The sequence below is a fragment of the Lithobates pipiens genome, unplaced genomic scaffold (genome assembly GCF_037356315.1).
Source record: "Lithobates pipiens isolate NorthernLeopardFrog02 unplaced genomic scaffold, aLitPip1_a1.2 Scaffold_35, whole genome shotgun sequence".
In the NCBI taxonomy this organism is placed as follows: Eukaryota; Metazoa; Chordata; class Amphibia; order Anura; family Ranidae; genus Lithobates; species Lithobates pipiens.
Genome location: NW_027507811.1, coordinates 19,095,350 through 19,118,748, shown reverse-complemented (window position 1 = coordinate 19,118,748; position 23,399 = coordinate 19,095,350). Strand labels below are relative to the sequence as shown.

Sequence of the window (23,399 nt, the reverse complement as noted above, 5' to 3'; positions counted from 1 at the left end):
GGACATTGTTAGCCTAACATGAAATATTTTGGTAGGAGTTGTTATTTAAAGGGAATTTACAATGTCAGGACTCTGGAGGAACTCTGTGCAGACATTATTCATCCCAGTACAGCCCAGATAATTCTCAGTTTTTTATCCGTCTACAGAGAGGAGAGTCCTGTATAGATCACATCAGTGAAGATGGAGACGAGCCAAAATCACATGACTGAAAGGATATTGGACCTCACCCTGGAGATCATCTACCTGCTGATCGGAGAGGTGAGGAGGATTCTGGGAGGTCACATGACATAGCTCTTATCTCTATTAAAAAAAAAACACAGACCTGACCGGAGTGGTGAGGAGGATTCTGGGAGGTCTGTAGTGATATTTGTTACTTTCTCTCTTTACACAGGATTATAAAGTTGTGAGAAAAATATCTGGTGATCCAATAACACCCAGCAGCCGTCTTCACAGGACATCACCCATCACAGTGCCTCCACCTCACTGCCTGACAGCAGAGGTAGCCAGTGCCAAGAAGATTCTAGAAGTCACCAAGAAGATGATGGAGCTGCTGACAGGAGAGGTGAGGAGGATTCTGGGAATTCTGGGACATTATCCAGTAACAGACAAGGGATGTGTCTGGATGGTGACTGTATCATTGTGTGTGTCAGGTTCCTATAAGGTGTCAGGATGTCACTGTCTATTTCTCCATGGAGGAGTGGGAGTATTTAGAAGGACACAAGGATCTCTACAAGAACGTCACGATGGACAATCAACAGTTTCTCAATGATGTAAATATGAAAGTAAATAATCCCCATAATGGGATATTAATACTCGCACTGGAGATCGTCTGTCTACTGACTGGAGAGGTGAGGAGGATTCTGGGAGTGTTTAATCATTCTTAACTCTATTAATAAAGCACAGACCTGTCTTGTTAGGTGAGGAGGATTCTGATATACTATTATTGATGTATATTACAGGACTGTACTGTAGTTATGAAGTCATCTATTGAGAATAATATGAGAAGGAGAAGTCACCGCTTGTCCGCAAGACAAAGAGAGAGACAAGACCCCATCACCATGTATCCACCACCCCTCCTAACCCTACAGAAAAATAATGAGGAGAAGATTATAGAAGTCACCAAGAAGATGATGGAGCTGCTGACAGGAGAGGTGAGGAGGATTCTGGGAATTCTGGGACATTATCCAGTAACAGACAAGGGATGTGTCTGGATGGTGACTGTATCATTGTGTGTGTCAGGTTCCTATAAGGTGTCAGGATGTCACTGTCTATTTCTCCATGGAGGAGTGGGAGTATTTAGAAGGACACAAGGATCTCTACAAGGACGTCCTGATGGAGAATCAGCCTCCCCTCACATCACCGGGTAAGAGGAGACTTTATTGTAAAGGAGAGAGCAGTACGGAGGCTCCACCTAGATCCCCCATCATCTGATAAACACATAGAAACAATGTATTCAGTCAGTGTGTGTGTTTCCTACAGATGGGTCCAGTAATGGGAACCCACCAGAGAGATCTCCCTGTATTCCCAAATTCCACACAGGAAAATCACACCATCCATAATTTTATATATATTGGGTATAGTCATCTAGAACAAGACTAACCCTCATCCACACAGCTCTAAACACAAGGCACCTCTTCCATATACAGTGGTTTCTATTTTTATTTAGTTACACACAAAGTTTGCTGCTCATGTAGAAAATAGAGATCATCACATCCTTCTGTAAAGGAAATACTGAGAAATCTTCACTGTGAACATCAAGAACATCATCGATATACCCACCCCACCACCCAATGTATCATGTGTATTGTGCCCAAAACAATGAGGTGGAGATACTGTACACCATATGAAAAAGGTCCATCTCCATTATTCATTATGTCATCATGTTTTTAAGAAATGAGATGGAGGAAGGTCCATCTCTTTTCTTAATTTCAAACATGAAAGTGCTTCAATATGCCAAAAATAAACTGTCCAGGGCTCCAAACACAAAGTGTGCAGTGCTGTGTCTCTTCTGATTTCTTGTGCAAAATTCTCATCCAGAGATTAATAAAAATGCTCTCCATGCTCCACACCAGTGTTTCTCAACCTCTTACAGTGAAGTGCCCCTGCGGGTCTAAAAACCCCTGTCTCAAGAAAGTAATTTCTATTGTTTGGGTGTCATGGGTTCTGTGTGTGTAATGTCAGTATATATTTGTGATGATTTCTATTCATGTGCAATATCATTGTATGTGTGCCTGCAGCCTACCAGTGCATTGCCCACCAAATGCAAATACCAGAGCAGTGCCCACTAAATGCAGCTTATTAGTGCCCACCAAATGCAGTGTACCAGTGCAGTGCCCACTAAATGCAGCCTTATCAGTGTCTGCCAAATGCAGCCTACCAGTGCCAACCAAATGCAGTCTTATCAGTGCCTGCTAAATGCAGCCTACCAGTGCAGTGCTCACCAAATGCAGCCTATCAGTGCCACCAAATGTAGCCTACTAGTGCAGTGCCCACTAAATGCAGCTGATTAGTGCCCACCAAATTCAGTGTACCAGTGCAGTGCCCACCAAATGCAGCCTTATCAGTGCCTGCCAAATGCAGCCTACCAGTGCCCATAAAATACAGCCTACCAGTGCTCATCACTGCCATGCTCACCAAATGCAGCCTACCAGTGCCCACCAAATGCAGCTTATCAGTGCCCACCACATGCAGCCTCATCAGTGCCCACCGAATGCACCATACCAATGCAGTGCCCAACAAATGCAGCTTACCAGTGGCCATCAAATGCAGCCTACCAGTGCAGTGCCCATCAAATGCAGCCTCATCAGTGCCCACCAAATGCAGCCTCATCAGTGCCCACCAAATGCAGCCTACCAGTGCCTGGATCACGATCTCCTGCTGTGTCACGAAGCTTGAATTTGAAATGCCCGTCTGAGCTGCCGCTGTAACAAAGTCCCGCCTCCTATGGTACACGTCACACTGATTTAATTGGATCAATGTTCCGTCTATCACAGGAGCACCTGTCTAGCAGGTGGGACTTTGTTACAGTGCCAAACAATTCAGACCAGGTGCTGTGTCACACACAAGGATAGGAGGGAGACGAGAACTGCATTTAAGGTTCGGTGCCTGGGCCTGGTCCACCCGCCCAGGATCAGATCCAGGACATGGCTGCTAACTGAAATGGTGTTTCTGCATGACTCAAGCACTGCTTATGGTGATGCCAGCTCTGGCCGGCATACCACCTGCCCTTGGTGCGCATACCGCCAGGGGTACGCGTACCATGGGTTGAGAAATATTGCTCAACACCACCCCCTTTCCTCCACCTTCCCATCAGAGAACTGACCATAATTCCAGGACACCTCACTTACCAATGGGTCATTAAGAGCTTGTATCTATCAAGGGGAAGATCATCCAGACCACCTCAACGTCATCATTGACATCTGTGCCGCTCTTCCCCATTCGGTCACCTTGCAGAGCTCTCGGAGGTGCTCTCTGACGTTGGCGGTATTCTTTGTGCTGATTGGTGGAGAGCGCTGCAGAGGGTGATGGCGTGGCAGTCATCTTTGTTGATGTTTCAGAGTCTGGGATGGATCTGAGGTGAGAAGATACCGGCAGGTATGGTATGAGATAACAGGAGATGTAGTATAGAGGTGGTGGTCCTGGATGATCTTCCCCTTGGGGGATACAAGGGCTTAATGACCCATTGGTAAGAGAGAGGTCGTAGAATTCTGGTGAGTTCTCCGATGTGAAGGTGGGGGATAGTGGGTGGTGTGGAGCACTGAGAACATTTTTATTAGACTCTGGAATAAAATTTTGCACACGAGAACAGAAGAGACATAGCACTGTGCACTTTGTGTTTGGAGCTCTGGACACTTTCGCTTGATTTGTATTCATATTTTTCTCTTCTAATTGCCCCCAAATCCATGCCGGAGCTCTTATAGATTATTTGGTGAAGGACCAACATATATGACTCCCGAATGGAAGGTTATAACATTTAATGGTAAATTGTTTCCCAACAGGTGGACACAATGTCCGGAATACCTCTGAGGAACATCTCATTGTATCTCCAGATTATAAAGCAGAAGATAATAACATTGTACAATATTCTCCAGGAGGAAATCCCGTTACTCCAAATATACATCCCAGACCTTCCCAATTGGGGGGATCAATGGATCCCTCTAATCCTGAGGAATCTTCTGATGGATCACGCACCAAGACTATAGGATCTCACAGTACAGATACCTCAATAGATCCTTCTATTCCCAAGGAATCTTCTTCAAGCCATGAAGGAGTTCCCACAGAAGAGAGTTCATTGTCATGTTCACAGTGCGGGAAATTGTTTGCAAAAAAATGGTTACTTCTTAGGCACAAGAAAATTCACACCGGTGAGCGTCCCTATTCATGTTCAGTGTGCGGGAAATGTTTTATTTATAATGGAGACCTTGTAACTCATCAGAAAATTCACACAGGTGAACGTCCCTATTCATGTTCAGCATGCGGGAAATGTTTTAGCCAGAAAGGAAGCCTTCTCCGACACCAGAAATATCACCACATGAACTTGAGTCTCTTCTCATGTTCCGAGTGCGGAAAAGGCTTCATTGAGAAAGGAAAACTTATTAGACACCAAAGAACTCACACGAGTGAATATCCCTATTCATGTTCAGAGTGTGGGAAATGTTTCCTTTATAATTCAAAACTTCTAGTACATCAAAGAATTCACACAGGTGAACGTCCCTATTCATGTTCAGAGTGTGGGAAACGTTTTGTTCTTAATTGCCTACTTGTAAAACACCAGAATATTCACACGGGCGAACGCCCTTATTCATGTTCAGAGTGCGGGAAACGTTTTGTTTGTAATGCACTCCTTCTTCAACACCAGAAAATTCACACGGGTGAACACCCCTATTCATGTTCTGAGTGTGGGAAATGTTTCATTCAAAAAGGAAACCTTGTTAGACATCAGAGAAGTCACACAGGGGAGCGTCCTTATTCATGTTCAGAGTGCGGGAAATCTTTTATTTATAAACATTACCTTGTTAATCACCAGAGAATTCACACGGGTGAGCGTCCTTTTTCATGTTCAGAGTGTGGGAAATCTTTTACTGTTAAAAGCCAGCTTGTTCAACACCAGAGAATTCACACGGGTGAGCGTCCTTATTCATGTTCAGTGTGCGGGAAATCTTTCAGTGAAAAAGGAAACCTTGTTAGGCACCAGAAAATTCACACCGTTGAGCGTCCTTTTTCTTGTTCAGAGTGAGGGAAATGTTTCAGTCATAAAGCAGGCCTTCTTGTTCACCTGAAAATTCACACAGGTGAGCGACGCTTTTCATGCCTAGAGTGTGGAAAATGTTTCAGTCAGAACAAAATCCTGTATAAACACCAGAGGTCTCACGCGTGTGAGCGTCCTTATTCATGTTCAGAGTGTGGAAAATGTTTCGTTTACAAAAAATCACTTGCTGCTCACCAGAAAATTCACACAAGTGTAGCTCCAGCCCCGTAGGAGCTGCTGGTGTTCTCCCTTATTTTAGCTCTTGCCGCCAGGCACACAGTATTTCCCAATGCCAGGGGCACAATGTCTGCTTGTTACTCCAATGACCACTCCAGGGGGTTTGTTGTTTTTATACATATATGTTTTGGGGTTCTGAGTAATTTTCTAGCAAGAAAATTATGTGGTTTTTTTGTTTTTGTTTTTTTTAATTCATTAAAGTTGAATTTTTTTTTCCATTAAAGAAAAAGTTTATTTGCAAGTTAAAATACAATTAACATGGGCAAACAATCGACACTACAAAATCAATACAGATCTTAACAAGGCCAGAATCGTGTCAACAATGTCTTTCAAACAGCAACAGAAGTGTTATGTATTGAGAACCAGCTTCCTCCATTATGGGCCCATCAAGACCCTGGAGGGTAAATCATTGTCTAACACCCCGATTCTGAGTAATCCCCTTTGTTCCCAGTAGATGATAAGAAAACAAATTTGAGAAGAGTAGCAGTCTATAGGAAAAGCAAGATAAAAGGGATAGGTAAAGAAAGAGAAGGAAAGTAAAGAGAGTGCCTATACCAAATAATCCAAGAAAGTAGCACAAGAACTGTCAGTGTAGTACTGAGATGTAGGAGATCACAACCCCCAAGTCACGTTTAAAAAAGCTGAAGTATCCCATCCAAGATACAGATCCAGGTCCGAGCTCTGATCTCTGGACCTAAACTCCTCCCTGACTCATCCGATCCCTGAAGGTCTGGGAGTACCTAAAGACGAACCACGGAGACCAGGTCTTATGATAGCTATCCACTCGTTCATTGGATTGGGCCGCCGTATCCTCCATCTCACAGATAAAGGCGACTTTAATTAACCATTCCTTCAGGGTGGGGATTGTTTTAGATTTCCAGTAAAGTGGAATGAGGGAATTGGCTGCATTTAGCATGTGTCTCGAGAGTGAGTTCTTGTATTTTCTGAAGGAAGTGATAGAAATATGTAGCAAACAGCACGCAGCATCTATCCTAAGTCTGGTCTCCGTGAACTGAATGATCAAATCCCTTACCCCCGACCAGAATGGTTGCAGTTGCTCACACTGCCACCAAATGTGGAGCAGAGTGCCCTCCTCTTTATCAGATCTCCAACATCTGTCGGACGATTGTGGATACCATTTATGGATCTTCTCTAGAGTGGCGTACCAATGAGTCAACAATTTGTAGGACGTTTCTTGCATTCTCGTGCTCAAAGAACATTTGTGTGAGAGAACGCAAGCCTTGTCCCACTGGTCATCTAAAATCGGTGTTCCCAGTGCCTGAGTCCACCGCTCCCTGAGTATGTGGTCCTCCCGCAGACCTAGAGTTTGTAGCCAGGCATAAGAAAGCGCAGTGGTTTTCGGGGTGGGTTCCCCCTTTAAGCACACTGATTCGAATTCCGTTAGGTCTCTTGCAAAGTATAAGCGACGCGCAGCGTCGTTAATATAGCTTCGTAGCTGAAAGTATGTCCACCTTGGCATATGTGGCAATTCACAGTCTAGTTTAAGGTCCGAAAAATCTTTCATCAGTTTGTTGAGGAAACAGTCAACCGCCAGGAGCGGCCTTCTCGGCCTCATCGGTTTGAGGAAGGGGTTCCCCAATCCCGGGGGAAAGCCAGGGTTGTTTCGAATAGGGGTGAGGGGTGGAGAATTCGGGTTGTTTGGCTAGAACATGAAATATGCTGAGGGTTGTACCAATGGTAGGGTGAGAAAGCATGGATATGGGGTATCTAGTTCGTGGGATCCAGGGCGATAATCTGAGGGGGATTGTGCTTGCCTCTTCCTCCAGGAAAACCCAATCTTTAATTTGGGAATGGCAATGCCAGTCAATGATACGTGCAACATGTGTAGCGTAGTAGTAGTATTTGTAGTCAGGGACGCCCAAGCCTCCCCTGTCCTTAGGTTTGGTCAGTAGAGCCTTCTTCAGTCAAGGTGGCTTGTGTGCCCAAATAAAGTTCATCTGGAGGGAATGTAGGGATTTAAAAAAGCTCATAGGTATCCTAATAGGTAAGGTACGTAGCAGGTAGAGCACTTTTGGCAGTATGACCATTTTACAGATGGCAGCCCTACCAAACCACGAAAAGTACCCCGGGCCCCACTTCTGAAGATCCTGTGCTATGCTTTTAAGGAGGGGGGGGAGTTCTGTGCAAACGTCAGTGAGAGTCTTGGAGTCAGCCAGATCCCTAAATATTTAACAGCCGACGCCGCCCACTTAAAGGGGCTACTGGCCTGGGCCGTGGACAATTGGGCATTGGGAAGTGAAATATTCATGGCCACCAATTTAGAATAGTTTATTTTGAAGCTAGATATATAACCAAAATGAGCGAATTCATTCAGAAGAGAGGGAATAGAGATATGAGGATCTGTCAAAAAGAACAATAGATCGTCGGCGTAAGCCGCTACTTTGAAGACCTTCCCATTGAATTGGAAACCCTTGATTGAGGAATCCATGAGGGTGTGTCTTATGAATGGTTCAAGGGCGATGATAAAAAGTAGGGGCGACAATGGACACCCCTGTCTAGTACCGTTTTTAATAAACACTATGTCTGAAAGTGACCCATTCACCTTAAGCCTGGCCGAAGGATTCTGGTACAATGCCGTAATCCATGCCATCATGCCAGGGCCCAAACCAGTGCGTTTGCATGTCTCTAACATGTAATCCCAAGCTACTTGATCGAAGGCCTTCTCCGCGTCAGTCGACAGGAGAAAGCCCTCGATCTTTCGCTGGTGTGCTAAATGGATCAAATTCAGGGACTTCGTCACGTTGTCTCTTGCCTCCCTACCAGGCATGAATCCGGCCTGAACGGGTCCTATCAAGTCATGAAGTAAGGGTCACAACCTGTTGGCCAAAACATTTGCTATAAGTTTGACGTCAATATTCAGGAGGGAGATGGGCCTATAGCTGGAGCAGCTAAGCGGATCCTTCCCGTCCTTAGGTAGGATAGTAATAAAAGCAGATAAAAAGTCATTAGAAGTCGAACCCTGAGTCGTTAACGAATTCATAGCGTCTTTGTAAGGGGTAAGCAAAATGTCCATGAATGTCTTATAGTAGATGGCGCTAAGCCCGTCAGGCCCTGGACTCTTGCCCGTTTTCAACTCCCTAATAGCCGTCTTGATTTCCGCATCATCGAAGGGCCTATCTAACTGGATACAGTCCCCCTCATCTAGCTTGGGAAGGTCAGCTGCGTCTAGGTAGGCCTGTATCGCCTGAGCCCAATCACCCTGTATATCTGATGGTTTGTGCATAGTCGGGAGGTTATAGAGGGCCGTGTAATCATTTTGGAAATGTCGGGCAATCTTCTCAGTTTCACTGTCAATTCTTCCACCCCTATCAGTAATGCCCTTGATGTAATTGTGGGTTGTCCGGGTTTTCAGGGCTCTCTCCAAGATCTTGCCCGTTTTATCCCCGTGCTCATAGTATATTTTCTTCTTAAAAAATAAGAATCTCCTGGTGGTATTATCTAAGATCTGTTTTAGAGTTTTCCTGGCTTCAAGTAACAAGTCAACAGCAAGGGAGCGCTTATGTAGCGATTCTAAAGTTCGAATTTTTGTGGTCAGATCCATAATCACTTTGTCTCTCTCCCTTTTTTTTACGGGCGCCCATACGAATCAACTCACCCCTAATATGACATTTGTGGGTTTCCCAAATCACGAGGGGGCTCATCCCGGGTGTATTATTCAGCTTAAAAAATTCAGTCAAGGAGGAAACTAGATCAGGGAGCAACGTTGGGTCCGTCAGTAGAGATGAGTTTAATCTCCACATATTATGTTTGGTAGGGGTGCTCATCAAGTCCAGTGATACGGAGATTGGGGCATGGTCTGAAATAGTTTGCAGACCAATGTGAGCAGCGCTCAGCAGTGGTAGATCCCTCTGCGTGATGAAGATATAATCTATTCGTGAGTGGTGGTTGTGTGGGATAGAGAAGAAGGAATAGTCCCTTCCCTCTGGGTTCAGGTGGCGCCAGGTATCGACCAAGTTCATAGATTGTAAGAGCTTCTTAATGCTTTTAAGGACTTTATAAGTGATAGTAGTCTTACCATTAGAGGTGTCTTCAGTTGGTATGAGGGGGATATTAAAATCCCCACCTAGAATCAATCTACCGGAGCTGAAGCACAGCAGCTCGGTAGGGAGTTTCCGACAGAAAGTAAGCTGGGCTGAATTAGGAAAGTACACGTTAGCTAGTGTCAGGGGGGCCCCCCTGCACGTCCCTTTTAGGAAGAGAAATCTCCCATATGGGTCAACTAGTTTGTCAGTTACCTCAAAAGCAGCATCCCTGCTCACCAGTATCGAAACCCCTTTTGACTTGGTCCCGGGACTGGTAGCGTGATGTGCCTCAGTGAAGTATGAGTCAGTAAACCTTGGTACGTGGCCGGTCTTAAAATGGGCCTCTTGTAGAAATATAAAACTAGGCCTACCTTTTTTAAGTTCCCTCATTAAAGTGGATCTCTTTTCAGGGATGTTAAGCCCCTTAACATTGTGGGAGATCACCGTAGGATTACGACCCAAATCGGAATATGCCATGGTTCAGACTCAGGGAGGTGTGGGGTTCAGTACTTGCAATTATAGTCCCAAAAATACACAAAAAAAAGGTAGAATTTTTAGTTGCAATCAGTAGAAAACAGTAAATCTTCACCAATGTGTGTGTCGTGATAAGGCAAAAGAGAGAGCTAAAGAGCAGCGAAGATTTGTAGGTTACACCCCCTTTAGACGGACTGACCGTCCCGTGGGGTTAATTTTAGTGCGCGTGAACGAGTCCTAAAAGAACCCGTCTGGAACACTATTGTGGGGTCCGGGGAGGCCCTCCCCGGAGACAGCAACACCCACCGTGCGAAGCACCTCAGTTTATCTAACCGGGTGCCCGCACCGTGAGAAGAAGTAACAAACAGTACCGAACTATCACTGAGACAACAGTGGGTACTCAACTTATTCAAGTAGGAACCGTCGTGCGCGGCCCCATAAAGCATATGAGAAGTACTAAACGGTCTGTTATAACGACGAACGATTAAAGCAAACCAATGACTAACAAATAGCAATGAGCATACTTGACAAATTACAAGCATAACATCTGATCATATTTAACCTTTAAGGACAATAGGCATACCACCCGCCGAGATCTGATCAAAGGGAATCAACCCCTTATAAGCAACCCCCACTACCATGAAATGACCCACGAGGTACTCTCATCCCACGATCACTTCAGGGTCCATGCCTCTCCCCGGTCCAGACCATACAATCAAAACCACACATGGTCGGGACTCGGGCAGTCAGCGATTCTCCAGCATAATATTTGGTCCCACAAGTAACAACTGCCAGAACACTCGGACTATAGCTCCGATGAGTCATGGTCAAAATCCCAAAAACTGTCCTTGTGCACTTTGCTCCCATATGGCTCCATGGCGTGAGTATGTGAACAATCATGCGGAAGCACTCTACCCCAGACGGCAGTGGAGCAGCGTAGTCGTGGTATGTGAACGTTGATCAAGTGGAAAGAGAATTGCGTTAACAAAGCAAAATAGCAAAAGAAAAAAAAGAAAAGAAAAAAAGGGGGATCCCAAGTTTGCAGGCAGATATAGGTGCGCCATATGCTTTAGGCTTCCATCAGGTTCCTAGAAGAGTGTGGACGGCTTCGGGGTGTTCCCCTTGGCGGTGTTTCATTGCGTCCCTGTCTCTGCCTCTTGGTGAGATGTTTCTCTGGCGACGCCATCGGAGAAAAAGGTGGGCTTCTATCTTTAGGTGGCAATGAAAACTCCTGATACCAATCGGGTAAGGCAATCAGCTCAATCTGGAGGGCTGCACAAAACTCTGGAAGGTCCGCAGGCGTGCGTAGAATGTGTTGCTTGCCACCGTGGGTAACCAGCAGGGCAAAAGGGAAACGCCATGAGTAACGCAGGTCTTTCTCTCTCAGTTTGTCCAGAAGAGGACGCAGTGCCCTTCAGTTTTTCAAGGTAATTTGGGATAGATCCTGAAAAAGTTTAATGTTCTCATTGAATACAATCTGGTCATTCCTGCGTGCCCTGGACATTATGTCCTCTTTAAGAGTAAAGCTCTGTAAGCAGCAAATTATATCTCAGGGAGGTAATGTGTCAGGACCTTTGTCTCTGAGCGCCCTATGCGCCCTAACAAAGTCTATAGCGGTGTCCTCTGGCCGTTTAAGAAGGGTATTGAAAACCCTCTGCAGAACTGGGGTGATTTGGTCTGCTGCGACAGATTCCGGTATGCCGCGCACCCTGATATTATTGCGCCTCCCCCTATTGTCCAAATCCTCTAAATGTCTATTCATTTCAATGAAATGGAGGGAGTGTGCGGTGACAGCCTCGTCTAGTCTGCTTATGGACTTGTCCCTCAGTTTCCCTGCAGTCTCCGCGACCGCCATTTTCTCCTGCAGAACCAGGAAACTGGTCTTAAGATCCGTAATGGCTGCGGAAAACGAAGCCTTAATGTCAGCCGCAAAGCCTGACATGTCCTCATAGGTGAGTGGGTGAGCAGTGCGAACACTGCGCCTACCGTTGTCCTCCGTGGCTGACTGCGAATCCTCGCTGTAGTCCTCGTCCGCATGGACCGGCGCCATCTTGCCTTCCTCCGATACCTTCAGTGCTGAGGCCTGTGTTTTAAAGATATCCGAGATGTCGCGCCCAGAATTAGCTGCCGCTGAACGGCGGGGACGGGTCTGATGCTGATGCCTGTTCTGCTTGCTCATTTTGTTTCGTTCGCCGGTGAAAACAGACGGGCTGGGGCCACTAAACCGACGGTGCTCCCTTGCTAGGCTGCCATCTCCGTTGCTCGCCAAGCCACGCCCCCTAAAGTTGAATTTTTACCCCCAAAAAATTGCTTTTCGAAAATTGTTGCATAAATACCATGTGAAATAACAAATTGCAATGATTGCTATTTTATTTGTATTTTATATATATTATATAAATTATATATATATATATATATATATATATATATATATATATATATATATATATATATATATATATATATATATATATATATATAATGTTTTGGGGTTCTGAGTAATTTTCTAGCAAGAAAATTATGATTTTTACGTGTAGGAGAGAAATATCAGAATTGACCTGGGTGGAAAGTAGATTTATTTTGGTTGTGTTTACTTTGTAAAGGAAAAAAAAATAAAACTGTTTCATTTTGTTTCTGTTAGAATACTTTACAAATGAACACTTAAAACTCACCTAGTTGTTGATGTTATCAGAGGTATAGTTATACCTTTAAAACCTTTGTTACAAGTGGTTAATTGATATAGGAAAATGTACTCTATATACGAGCTCGTATCCGGCCAGATGTTATAGAAGCAATAGATTGATCGGAAGATAATGATTGTACAATGAATGCTGTGGACTGTCTGACACGAGATAACTCGTTTACGTCTCGCCGGGCTACTTAAGTATTCACAACGTTGTATGTTTTATGTATTCTGTTAAACTTGAATAAAAAGATTTGAAATTAGAATACTTTGCAAATAAATCATCTTTCTTCAAAATATATTCTACATTTCTTTTATAAAAATAATAATAAAAAAACAAATCAGTGTGTATTATTTAGTCTGTTTTAGAGTCTAAAAACTATTATATACATTTCTGAAATGTGATCAACGCTGAGGTTCCATGACCTTTTAGGGGCAATTTAAACGGTGCGGGTAGCCAAGTTGTGGTCAGCTGAGGAAGAGGAAGAAACGCGTCTTGCGACCCTGGACTCCAGGTGGACATTGCAATCCATTGGCCATTGACTAAACTGGTCTCGTAACACAGTACTGGTGTGGTGGTGATTAGGGATGAACCAAACACCCCCCGGTTCGGTTCACACCAGAACTTTCGAACGGACCCCAAATTCGAATGAACTTTAGAACCCCATTGAAGTCTATGGGACTCGAACGTTCGAAATTAAAAGTGCTAATTTTAACGGCTAATATGCAAGATACTGTCCTAAAAAGGGTTTGGGGACCTGGCTCCTGCCCCAGGGGACATGGGTCAATGCCTAAAATGTTTTTAAAAATGGCCGTTTGGCGGGAGCACTGATTTTAATCATGATTAAAGTGAAAAAAAAAAGTGAAATATTCCTTTAAATATGGTGCCTGGGGGGTGTCTGTAGTATGCCTGAGAAGTGCCACGTGTTTCCCATGTTTAGAACAGTCCCTGCACAAAATGACATTAAACAGAAATAACATCATTGAAAACTGCTTGCGGTTTTAATGTTATATCTTGTTCCTGCAATATGGTTGAAAACCATTGAGAAAAATGGCATGGGTAGCCCTCCCTGCCCATTACCAGGGTCTTGTACAGATATCAAGGGGAACCCTGTACCCATATTAAAAAAAAGGAAATGCGTGTGGCCCCCAGGCCCTATATACTCAGAACAGCAGTATACAGGCGGTGCAAACAAGACAGGGACTGTGTAGGTTTGTTGTGTTAAGTTGAATCTGTTTGTAATTTTCAACTGGTACATTTTTAAAGTGTAGCTCCAGTCAAAAAAACTATTTTTAAGCTTTTTGGAAAACATAAGGAAGGGTTATCACCCCTGCATAATTTGTTTTGTCGTCCATCTTTTTTCATCTCACTTGCTGTTGTCTCCTTCCGTTTGCAAGTAGGAGATGTTTGTAAGTTGGATGTTTGAAAGTAGGGACTATATGCTCTGCAGAAATGGCGGAACAAGGTGTTGGTTTTGCCACAACATTGTAAGCCCTCAAAGTGACTCTTGGTGGGCGCTGGAGCGCCCTGCTGTGAAATATTATATCAAGAATTGTAATTACATGTCCCTGTTAAACAGGGGCAGAAAAATTGGGCCTTAGGCACTGGTGCTGGTGCCACGACACTGCAACCTCTCCCATATACTCTAGTTTTATTGCAGGAATTAGCCCTGCTGCAAAGCATTGCATCAAAAATTGTAATTAAACGCCCCTGTTAAACAGGGGCAGAAAAATTGGGCTTTAGGCACTGGTGCTGGTGCCAGCACACTGCAACCTCTCCCATATACTCTAGTTTTATTGCAGGAATTAGCCCTGCTGCAAAGCATTGCATCAAAAATTGTACTTAAACGCCCCTGTTAAACAGGGGCAGAAAAATTGGGCTTTAGGCACTGGTGCTGGTGCCAGCACACTGCAACCTCTCCCATATACTCTAGTTTTATTGCAGGAATTAGCCCTGCTGCAAAGCATTGCATCAAAAATTGTACTTAAACGCCCCTGTTAAACAGGGGCAGAAAAATTGGGCCTTAGGCACTGGTGCTGGTGCCACCACACTGCAACCTCTCCCATATACTCTAGTTTTATTGCAGGAATTAGCCCTGCTGCAAAGCATTGCATCAAAAATTGTACTTAAACGCCCCTGTTAAACAGGGGCAGAAAAATTGGGCTGATGGCATCACCCAGAACCAGAAATGTTCTTCCAACATATCAGCGGAGGAGGAAGAGGATAGACAATCAACATAACAGGACAGTCACTTAGCATCAGCATAGGCAGTCTTGAAGGGATGTGATATTTTAAAAAAAATTATTCGGTTACATCAGCTTCAGGTGCTTGGTAGCTGTGGGTGATCCAAGACTGATTCATCTTGATGAAGGTCAGTCGATCAACTGATTCGGTGGACAGGCGCACCCTGTGATCGGTAACAAAGCCACCAGCAGCACTGAAGGTGCGTTCCGAAAGAACGCTGGATGCAGGACAGGCCAGTAGCTCAATTGCATACTGTGCAACCTCTGGCCAGTGATCCATCCTCAAGACCCAGTAAGCCAGAGGATTTTCGGTGGGAAAGGTGTCCAAGTCTGACCTTGCCCCTAGGTATTCCTGCACCATGTAAATCAGACGCTGGCGATGGTTGCTGGAACCGATCATACCTTGGGGCTGCGGACTAAAAAATTGTCTGAAAGCATCAGTCAGACCGCCACCTTCTCCACCGCTCCTTCTGACCGATGCCTCAGCAACACGTTGTCCAGGACCAGGAGTTTGTAACCTCCCAGTCTCTGGGAACGCGTTGCACAGACCTTTCTGCAAGGCCTCCCGGAGATGTCTCATCCTCTGCTCCCTCTACGATGGCAAGATAAGGTCGGCAACCTTACCCTTGTATCGTGGCTCAAGGAGAGTGGCCAGCCAGTAATGGTCCCTCTCCTTGATCCGAAGAATACGAGGATCCTTCCGCAGGCTTTGCAGGATCAGGGAGGCCATGCAGCGTAGGTTAGCTGAGGCATTCGGTCCGGAGTCCTCTGGGTCACTAAGGGCAACATGATCCGCAACTACCTCCTCCCAGCCACGTACAAGTCCACGTGTTTCTTGGGACTGTAAATCATCCCTACAAGACTGCTGCTGCTGATGCTGAGTGCCAGCCTCCACCTCCATGCTGACACAATCATCCTCCTCCTCCTCTTCCTCCTCCTCATACTCTTCCTGTGTGATGGGTGGCACAGCAGGAACACTGTCTGGATAAAGGGGGCCTTGAGAGGCAAGGAAGTCTTCCTCTTCCTGCCTCTGTTCTGCCTCAAGTGCCCTGTCCATTATTCCACGCAGCGTATGCTCCAAGAGGTGGACAAGAGGTACAGTGTCACTGATGCATGCACTGTCACTGCTCACCATCCTTGTGGCCTCCTCAAACGGTGACAGGACAGTGCATGCATCCCTGATCATGCCCCACTGGCATGGTGAGAAAAAACCGAGCTCTCCTGACCCTGTCCTGGTGCCGTAGTCGCACAGGTACTCATTGATGGCCCTCTGCTGCATGTGCAGCCGCTGCAGCATGGCCAACGTTGAGTTCCACCTGGTGGGCATGTCACATATAAGGCGGTTCTTGGGCAGGTTCAACTCCTTTTGGAGCTCAGCCAGCCGAGCACAGGCATTAAATGATCGGCGGAAATGCACACAGACTTTCCTGGCCTGCTTCAGGACATCCTGTAAGCCCGGGTACCTGCCCAAGAACCGCTGCACCACCAGGTTAAGGACGTGAGCTACACAGGGCACATGGGTCAGTTGTCCCTGTGGGAGGGCGGAGAGGATGTTGGTGCCATTGTCACAAACCACCATTCCTGGCTTAAGCTGGCGTGGTGTCAACCACCTCTCGGCCTGCCCCTGCAGAGCTGACAAAACATCCGCCCCAGTGTGGCTCCTGTCCCCCAAACAAACCAGCGCAAGCATGGCATGGCATCGTTTTGCCTGCGTACTTGCGTAGCCCCTGGAACGCCTACGGAGCACGGATGGTTCTGAGGACAGAGCACTGGAAGAGGCCATGGAGGAAGAAGAAGAGGAGGGGGTGGAGGAGAGAGGTGTGTCACAACCAATAGTAGCATTTTGGAGGCGTGGTGGCAGAACAACCTCCAACACTACTGCACCTTGTCCTGCATCCTTCCCAGCTGCCAAAAGAGTGACCCAATGGGCCGTGAAAGACAGGTAACGTCCCTGTCCATGCCTGCTGGACCATGAGTCAGCGGTAATATGCACCTTACCGCTGACCGCCCTGTCCAGCGAGGCAAGGACATTGCCTTCCACATGCCGGTAGAGAGCCGGAATCGCCTTCCGTGAGAAAAAGTGGCGTTTGGGGACCTGCCACTGAGGAACCGCACATTGTACAAACTCACGGAAGGGGGCCGAGTCTACCAACTGAAAAGGCAGCAGTTGAAGTGCTAGCAATTTAGCCAAGCTAGCATTCAACCGCTGGGCATGTGGATGGCTGGGAGTGAACTTCTTTCGCAGGTCCAGCAGCTGGGGCAGGGACATTTGCCTGCTATAATCGGACGTGGGTGTACTGCTAGCAGAGTTCCCGGAAGCACTTGGCTGTGACACACCTAATTCTACACCTTCATTCCTCTCAGAGCAGGTTTCAGAGAGGACTGAAGGTCTAGTGTGGTTGGAGATGCCAGCTGATGAGGAGCAAAGAGAGGTCTGCTTTGTTCTTTGGTGTGGGTCTTTGAGGTACGCTTGCCAACGAGCTGCATGGCAGGTCAACATATGTCTGGTCAAGCATGTGGTGCCCAAGCGGCTGATGTTTTGGCCACACGAGATACACTTGAGACATATGTTGCAAATAGCAGCGGTGCAATCTGATGCACTCGTCTCAAAAAAGGCCCACACCAAAGAACTTTTAGAATAACGCGCAGAGGCAGCGCCCTGCACAGGCGGAGCTCTGCGGTGTGATTCAGTCGGTGTGCTGCCCCTAAGCTGGCCCCCGGAGGGCATCCTGCCTCATTGGACATGTGTCTCCTCCTCCTCCTCCTCTCTCCTACCAGGCACCCACGTGGAGTCAGTGCCCTCATCATCCCCTCCCTCTTCATCGCTGGAGCAAACCTGGCAGTATGCTGCAGCTTGTGGAACATGACTGCCAGATTGCTGTCCTTCTTGAGCATCCCCTCTCTCTGCATTCACGCTACTGCCTTCCTCTAGCTGAGTATCATCATCAGAGCCCACCAAACACTGGGCATCCTCCTGGAGCATGTACCCAACACTGTGCTCAAAGAGTTCAGGAGACTCCTCAGGAGGACGGGGTGGGTCTAGGGAAGGAGTCACTGATGATGACATTGAGAGGAGGGAAGACGAAATGCGTTGGCAGCTGCTTTGCTAGTACCCTGAGACTGGGTGAGAGAGGATGAGGAGGATGAAGAGGGCTTGGTCATCCACTCTACCAAGTCGTTGGCATGTTGCGGTTCAACATGTCCAGCTGCCGAAAAGAAGGACAAGCGTGTCCCATGGCCACGTGCTGATGACAATGCACCGCGTCCACGACCAGCACTGTTGCCTCTAGACACAGAGCCTGCTTGCCATTTTTTATCGACTCGCGCCTGTCTGCCTCTCCTTGCTGGCCTTCCAGACATGGTAATGGCCTGAAGGGAGTTGGGTAAAACAGCAGTGTAATGGAGTCACACAACACCCACTAAGCCCTGCAGATGGCTCTATTAGAGAACAGCAATAAACGGTAGATACAGGTGTATATTGTGCAGGAGTAGGGATGCGCTTCGTGTTTGAGTCGAACATACGTTCGACTCGAACATCGGCTGTTCGCCCGTTCGGCGAATTCCGAACGTTATGGGCCGTTCGCGCCAAATTCGTGTGGCGCTCACGGCCCACAATGCACTGCGTCATCGCAGTGCATTGCTGGCTCATGATTGGCCAAGCATGCACTGTGACCCCGCATGCTTGGCCAATCACAGCGCCAGCAGCGAGGAGAGCCATGATTGGCCACAGGCAGGATGCCTGTGGCCAATCATAGCTCAGGCTGTGTAGTACACGCCCCACACTATATAAGGCCGCCAGCGCGGCGGCCTAGTGTAGTGTGTTGGCGTCTGAAGCAGTTAGTGGGTGTTCTGTGTACCTTCAACACAGTACACACCGATCGTTTTCGGCCGATTTTCGATCTTGCTGTTGTGTAGTGGTTGTTGTCTGTGTGCCCTGTCCGCAGTATACACCGCTATATTCACCTCACCTATATAGCTAGTGATCTATCTTTTATAATAGAGCTTGCAGTCAGTAGTGTTAGGAGCTTGTGCGTGCTGTCTGCGTGCTCTGTACCCAGTACACACCGCTATATCCACCTACATAGCTCTTCTCTATTTGAGCCCACTTGCCATCTGCAGGAGTTATTGGAAGTTGTGTGTGCCTCCAGCACAGCACAGTATACATCTGTATATACCCCTTTATCTCTGGTGTTCTATAAAAAAGGCATCTGCAGGAGTTAGTGGGTTTTTTGTGCCTCCAGCACAATATACACCTGTATCTACCCTTTATTGCTGTTCTCTAATAGAGGCATCTGCAGGGCTTAGTGGGTGTTGTGTGACTCAATTACAGTATACCCCTTTATCTCTGGTGTTGTATAATAAAGGCATCTGCAGGTGTTAGTGGGTGTTGTGTGACTCCAGCACAATATACACCTGTATCTACCGTTTATTGCTGTTCTCTAATAGAGCCATCTGCAGGGCTTAGTGGGTGTTGTGTGACTCCATTACACTGCTGTTTTACCCAACTCCCTTCAGGCCATTACCATGTCTGGAAGGCCAGCAAGGAGAGGCAGACAGGCGCGAGCCGATAAAAGAGGGCAAGCAGGCTCTGTGTCTAGAGACAACAGTGCTGGTCGTGGACGCGGTGCATTGTCATCAGCACGTGGCCATGGGACACGCTTCTTTTCGGCAGCTGGACATGTTGAACCGCAACATGCCAACGACTTGGTAGAGTGGATGACCAAGCCCTCTTCATCCTCGTCATCCTCTCTCACCCAGTCTCAGGGTACTAGCAAAGCAGCTGCCAACGCATTGTCTTCCCTCCTCTCAATGTCATCATCAGTGACTCCTTCCCTAGACCCACCACGTCCTCCTGAGGAGTCTCCTGAACTCTTTGAGCACAGTGTTGGGTACATGCTCCAGGAGGATGCCCAGTGTTTTGTGGGCTCTGATGATGACACTCAGCTAGAGGAAGGCAGTAGCGTGAGCGCAGAGAGAGGGGATGCTCAAGAAGGACAGCAATCTGGCAGTCATGTTCCACAAGCTGCAGCATACTGCCAGGTTTGCTACAGCGATGAAGAGGGAGGGGATGATGAGGGCACTGACTCCACGTGGGTGCCTGGAAGGAGAGAGGAGGAGGAGGAGGAGGAGGAGGCACATGTCCAACGAGGCAGGATGCCCCCTGGGGGCCAGCTTAGGGGCAGCACACCGACTGAATCACACCGCAGAGCTCCGCCTGTGCAGGGCGCTGCCTCTGCGTGTTATTCTAAAAGTTCTTTGGTGTGGGCCTTTTTTGAGACGAGTGCATCAGATCACACCGCTGCTATTTGCAACATATGTCTCAAGCGTATCTCGCGTGGCCAAAACATCAGCCGCTTGGGCACCACATGCTTGACCAGACATATGTTGACCTGCCATGCAGCTCGTTGGCAAGCGTACCTCAAAGACCCACACCAAAGAACAAAGCAGACCTCTCTTTGCTCCTCATCAGCTGGCATCTCCAACCCCACTAGACCTTCAGTCCTCTCTGAAACCTGCTCTGAGAGGAATGAAGGTGTAGAATTAGGTGTGTCACAGCCAAGTGCTTCCGGGAACTCTGCTAGCGGTACACCCACGTCCGATTATAGCAGGCAAATGTCCCTGCCCCAGCTGCTGGACTGGCGAACGAAGTTCACTCCCAGCCACCCACATGCCCAGCGGTTGAATGCTAGCTTGGCTAAATTGCTAGCACTTCAACTGCTGCCTTTTCAGTTGGTAGACTCGGCCCCCTTCCGTGAGTTTGTACAATGTGCGGTTCCTCAGTGGCAGGTCCCCAAACGCCACTTTTTCTCACAGAAGGCGATTCCGGCTCTCTACCGGCATGTGGAAGGCAATGTCCTTGCCTCGCTGGACAGGGCGGTCAGCGGTAAGGTGCATATTACCACTGACTCATGGTCCAGCAGGCATGGACAGGGACGTTACCTGTCTTTCATGGCCCATTGGGTCCCTCTTCTGGCAGCTGGGAAGGATGCAGGACAAGGTGCAGTAGTGTTGGAGGTTGTTCCGCCACCACGCCTCCAAAATGCTACTATTGGTTGTGACACACCTCTCTCCTTCACCCCCTCCTCTTCTTCTTCCTCCATGGCCTCTTCCAGTGCTCTGTCCTCAGAACCAGCGGTGCTCCGTAGGCGTTCCAGGGGCTACGCAAGTACGCAGGCAAAACTATGCCATGCCGTGCTTGCGCTGGTTTGTTTGGGGGACAGGAGCCACACTGGGGCGGATGTTTTGTTAGCTCTGCAGGGGCAGGCCGAGAGGTGGTTGACGCCACGCCAGCTTAAGCCAGGAATGGTGGTTTGCGACAATGGCACCAACCTCCTCTCCGCCCTCCGACAGGGACAACTGACCCATGTGCCCTGTGTAGCTCACGTCCTTAACCTGGTGGTGCAGCGGTTCTTGGGCAGGTACCCCGGCTTACAGGATGTCCTGAAGCAGGCCAGGAAAGTCTGTGTGCATTTCCGCTGATCATTTAATGCCAGTGCTCGGCTGGCTGAGCTCCAAAAGGAGTTGAACCTGCCCAAGAAGCGCCTTATAAGTGACATGCCCACCAGGTGGAACTCAACGTTGGCCATGCTGCAGCGGCTGCACACGCAGCAGAGGGCCATCAATGAATACCTGTGAGACTACGGCACCAGGACAGGGTCAGGGGAGCTCGGTTTTTTCTCACCACGCCAGTGGGGCATGATCAGGGATGCATGCACTGTCCTGTCACCGTTTGAGGAGGCCACAAGGATGGTGAGCAGTGACAGTGCATGCATCAGTGACACTGTACCTCTTGTCCACCTCTTGGAGCATACGCTGTGTGGAATAATGGACAGGGCACTTGAGGCAGAACAGAGGCAGGAAGAGGAGGACTTCCTTGCCTCTCAAGGCCCCCTTTATCCAGACAGTGTTCCTGCTGTGCCACCCATCACACAGGAAGAGGATGAGGAGGAGGAAGAGGAGGAGGAGGATGATTGTGTCAGCATGGAGGTGGAGGCTGGCACTTAGCATCAGCAGCAGCAGCAGCAGTCTTGTAGGGATGATTTACAGTCCCAAGAAACACGTGGACTTGTACGTGGCTGGGAGGAGGTAGCTGCGGATCATGTTGTCCTTACTGACCCAGAGGACTCCGGACCGAATGCCTCAGCTAACCTACGCTGCATGGCCTCCCTGATCCTGCAAAGCCTGCGGAAGGATCCTCGTATTCTTCGGATCAAGGAGAGGGACCATTACTGGCTGGCCACTCTCCTTGATCCACGGTACAAGGGTAAGGTTGCAGACCTTATCTTGCCATCGCAGAGGGAGCAGAGGATGATACATCTCCGGGAGGCCTTGCAGAAAGGTCTGTGCAACGCGTTCCCAGAGACTGGGAGGTTACAAACTCCTGGTCCTGGACAACGTGTTGCTGAGGCATCGGTCAGAAGGAGCGGTGGAGAAGGTGGCCGTCTGACTGATGCTTTCAGACAATTTTTTAGTCCGCAGCCCCAAGGTATGATCGGTTCCAGCACCCATCGCCAGCGTCTGATTTACATGGTGCAGGAATACCTAGGGGCAAGGTCAGACTTGGACACCTTTCCCACCGAAAATCCTCTGGCTTACTGGCAGGGCCGCTGATAGAAATCATGGGGCCCCGTACAGCCTACCTGACGGGGCCCCCTTCAGTTCCACGCTTGGCCCTGCCCCTGGTCCCTCCTTTAGCCCCACCCCTGGCCCCTCCCCAGACCTCGCCTTGAAAAAAGTGCAGGCTTGTCTACAAGTGATATTTATTTTCTTGTGGTGGTATTTGGTCACCTCTGCGGTTTTTACTTTTAAAAAAAAATAAAAATAAAAACTATTTTGAAAAAAAAAAAACACACACACATATATATATATATATATATATATATATATATATATATATATATATATATATATATATATATATATATATATATATCCACATATACAGTGGTGTGAAAAAGTGTTTGCCCCCTTCCTCATTTCCTGTTCCTTTGCATGTTTGTCACACTTAAGTGTTTCAGAACATCAAACCAATTTAAACAATAGTCAAGGACAACACAAGTAAACACAAAATGCAATTTGTAAATGAAGGTGTTTATTATTAAAGGTGAAAAAAAATCCAAACCATCATGGCCCTGTGTGAAAAAGTGATTGCCCCCTAAACCTAATAACTGGTTGGGCCACCCTTAGCAGCAACAACTGCAACCAAGCGTTTGCGATAACGTGCAATGAGGCTTTTACAGCGTCCTGGAGGAATTTTGGCCCACTCATCTTTGCAGAATTGTCCTAATTCAGTTACATTAGAGGGTTTTCGAGAATGAACGGCCTTTTTAAGATCATACCACAACATCTCAATAGGATTCAGGTCAGGACTTTGGCTAGGCCACTCCAAAGTCTTCATTTTGTTTTTCTTCAGCCATTCGGTGGTGGACTTGCTGGTGTGTTTAGGATCATTGTCCTGCTGCAGAACCCA

At 47.4% G+C, this 23,399-nt stretch overlaps 2 protein-coding genes across 2 annotated transcripts in view; both read left to right on the top strand.

Moving 5' to 3' along the window:
- LOC143955186 (uncharacterized) overlaps positions 1 to 23,399 on the top strand; it is a 141,960-nt gene that overhangs the window by 22,500 nt on the left and 96,061 nt on the right.
- Positions 1 to 23,399, top strand: part of LOC143956402 (uncharacterized) — a 48,985-nt gene that overhangs the window by 467 nt on the left and 25,119 nt on the right. The window contains 6 exon segments of the mRNA XM_077466616.1: positions 147 to 258; positions 392 to 562; positions 651 to 848; positions 960 to 1,151; positions 1,240 to 1,363; positions 3,999 to 5,327. Coding sequence (XP_077322742.1) covers positions 181 to 258; positions 392 to 562; positions 651 to 848; positions 960 to 1,151; positions 1,240 to 1,363; positions 3,999 to 5,327 — 2,092 coding nt within the window. The 5' untranslated portion in view covers positions 147 to 180.